Source organism: Penaeus chinensis, chromosome 13 (assembly GCF_019202785.1).
Source record: "Penaeus chinensis breed Huanghai No. 1 chromosome 13, ASM1920278v2, whole genome shotgun sequence".
NCBI classification, from domain to species: Eukaryota; Metazoa; Arthropoda; class Malacostraca; order Decapoda; family Penaeidae; genus Penaeus; species Penaeus chinensis.
In genome coordinates, this window is record NC_061831.1 from 1,432,527 (window position 1) to 1,435,026 (window position 2,500).

At 48.4% G+C, this 2,500-nt stretch overlaps 1 protein-coding gene across 2 annotated transcripts in view; it reads left to right on the top strand.

Annotated features, from left to right (window-relative positions):
• Positions 1–2,500, top strand: part of LOC125031699 (protein white-like) — a 20,171-nt gene that overhangs the window by 16,916 nt on the left and 755 nt on the right. For both annotated transcript variants that reach the window (XM_047622602.1, XM_047622601.1), the window contains exons 13-14: positions 1–75; positions 2,237–2,396. The exon at positions 1–75 is cut by the window's left edge and continues 31 nt beyond it. In XM_047622602.1, the coding sequence (XP_047478558.1) occupies positions 1–75; positions 2,237–2,396 (235 nt within the window). The remainder of the gene's footprint in view (positions 76–2,236; positions 2,397–2,500) is intronic.

The window sequence follows — 2,500 nt, forward strand, 5'->3', positions numbered from 1 at the left end:
CCAGACAGCGCTGGTGCTCTCCACGCCGCTCACGCTCCCCATCATGCTCTTCGGGGGATTCTTCGTGCAGGCCGAGTGAGTTGGCATGGCTTGACACACGCACATGCATGCACACACATATGGACATATGTGCATACACATACACACACACGCACATGCATGTACACACATATGAACTATGTTCATACACATACACGTACACGCACATCTATGCACACGTACACGTATACACATGTACGCACACACACACATGTACACACACCACATATACACACACACACATGTACACACACCACATGTACACACACACACACACACACACACACACACACACACACACACACACACACACATGTACACACACAGATGTACACACACACACACACATGTACACACACACACACACACACACATACACACACACACACACACACACACACACACGCACACACACACACACACATGTACACACACACATGTACACACACACACACACATGTACACACACACATGTACACACACACACACACATGTACACACACACACACATGTACACACACACACACACACATGTACACACACACACACACATGTACACACGCACACACACACACACACACACACATGTACACACACACACACACACACACCCACACCCACAACACACACACACACACACACACACCAATACACCCACACACACACACACACACGTGCACACACATACACACACACACATGTACACAAACTACATGTACACACACACACATACACACACACACATACACAGACACACACACATATGCTCACACACACATGTACACACACACACACACACACACACACATACACACACACATACACACATCACACACATATGCACACACACACATGTACACACACACACACATGTACACACACGCACACACACACACACACATGGTAACATACACACATGTACACACACACACACAGCATGTACACACACACACACATGTACACACACACACAGACTACACACATGAACACACACACACACACATGTACACACACCACATGTACACACACACACACAACACACACATGTACACCACACTACATGTACACACACACACATACACACACACACACATACACAGACACACACACATATGCTCACACACACATGTACACACACACACACACACACACACACACATACACACACACATACACACACACACACATATGCACACACACACATGTACACACACACACACACACACACACACACATGTACACACACACACACATGTACACACACACACATGTACACACACACACACACACACATGTACACACACACACATGTACACACACCACATGTACACACACACACACACACACATGTACACACACACACATGTACACACACCACATGTACACACACACACACACACACACATGTACACACACACACACATATGTACATGCACACACACACATGTACATACACACACACACACATGTACACACACCACTTGTACACACAGGTATCATCATCGATCATCTTTCTCCTTTGTCTTTCGGCTTATCTCTGCAACGTTCAGGGGTCGTCACTTCGAATCCTTCTCCTCCTCCTCAGCCGGTCCTGCACACCCATTTCTGCAACACCCACTTGGACCACGGTCTCGTTAATCGTGTCCATATAGCGTCTCTTTGGTCTTTCTCTCTTCCGTTTCCCAGGTGGTTTCATTCCCAGCATTCTGTTCCCCATGTATTCCTCGTCCCTTCTGCTTGCGTGTCCAAACCACCTTTAGGCTCCACTCTCTAGCTTGTCCTCCAAACCTCCCCACGCTGAGGACCTCCCTCACTTCCTCGTTTCTAATTCTGTTCTTTCTCGACAGTCCTAGTGAGAAGCGCAGCATTTTCCTTTCTGCCACCTCCATTTTCCTTTCCTGCAGTTTTGTCACTGGTACAGTTTCCATACCATGCAACATGGCTGGCCTGACACAGATCCTGTAGATTTTCCCTTTCACTGGCGCAGGCATGCTTGTCACACAGCACGCCAGGCACTTTTCTCCCCCCTCCCCATCCTGCCTGAACCCTTTTTGTCATCGACCATCAGTTCCCATTAATCATCATTCCGTCAGTCATCCTTTGTCATCAATTAATCAGTCACCATTACTCCCATTCCCTATTAACCATCACCAAACACCAATCCTCACTACTATAGTTATCACCTTTTCCGTTCCAGCTCGATCCCGCCATACCTGGATTGGCTGAGTTACCTGTCCTGGTTCCAGTATGGCTTCGAGGCGCTCACCATCAACCAGTGGGACGGCTACGGGGTGTCTCTGGGCAACGTGACCGTCGACGCAGGACCCATCATCTTCAAGAGGCTGGGCTTCTCCGCCGTGAGTCCCTCTTTTGGTCTTGCTGCTTTGGGGTTTGGATCGGGGGGGGGGGGGGGGGGTAGTGTTTGTATCTCTGTCTCTTTGCTTTTTTTCCTCTCTCTCTC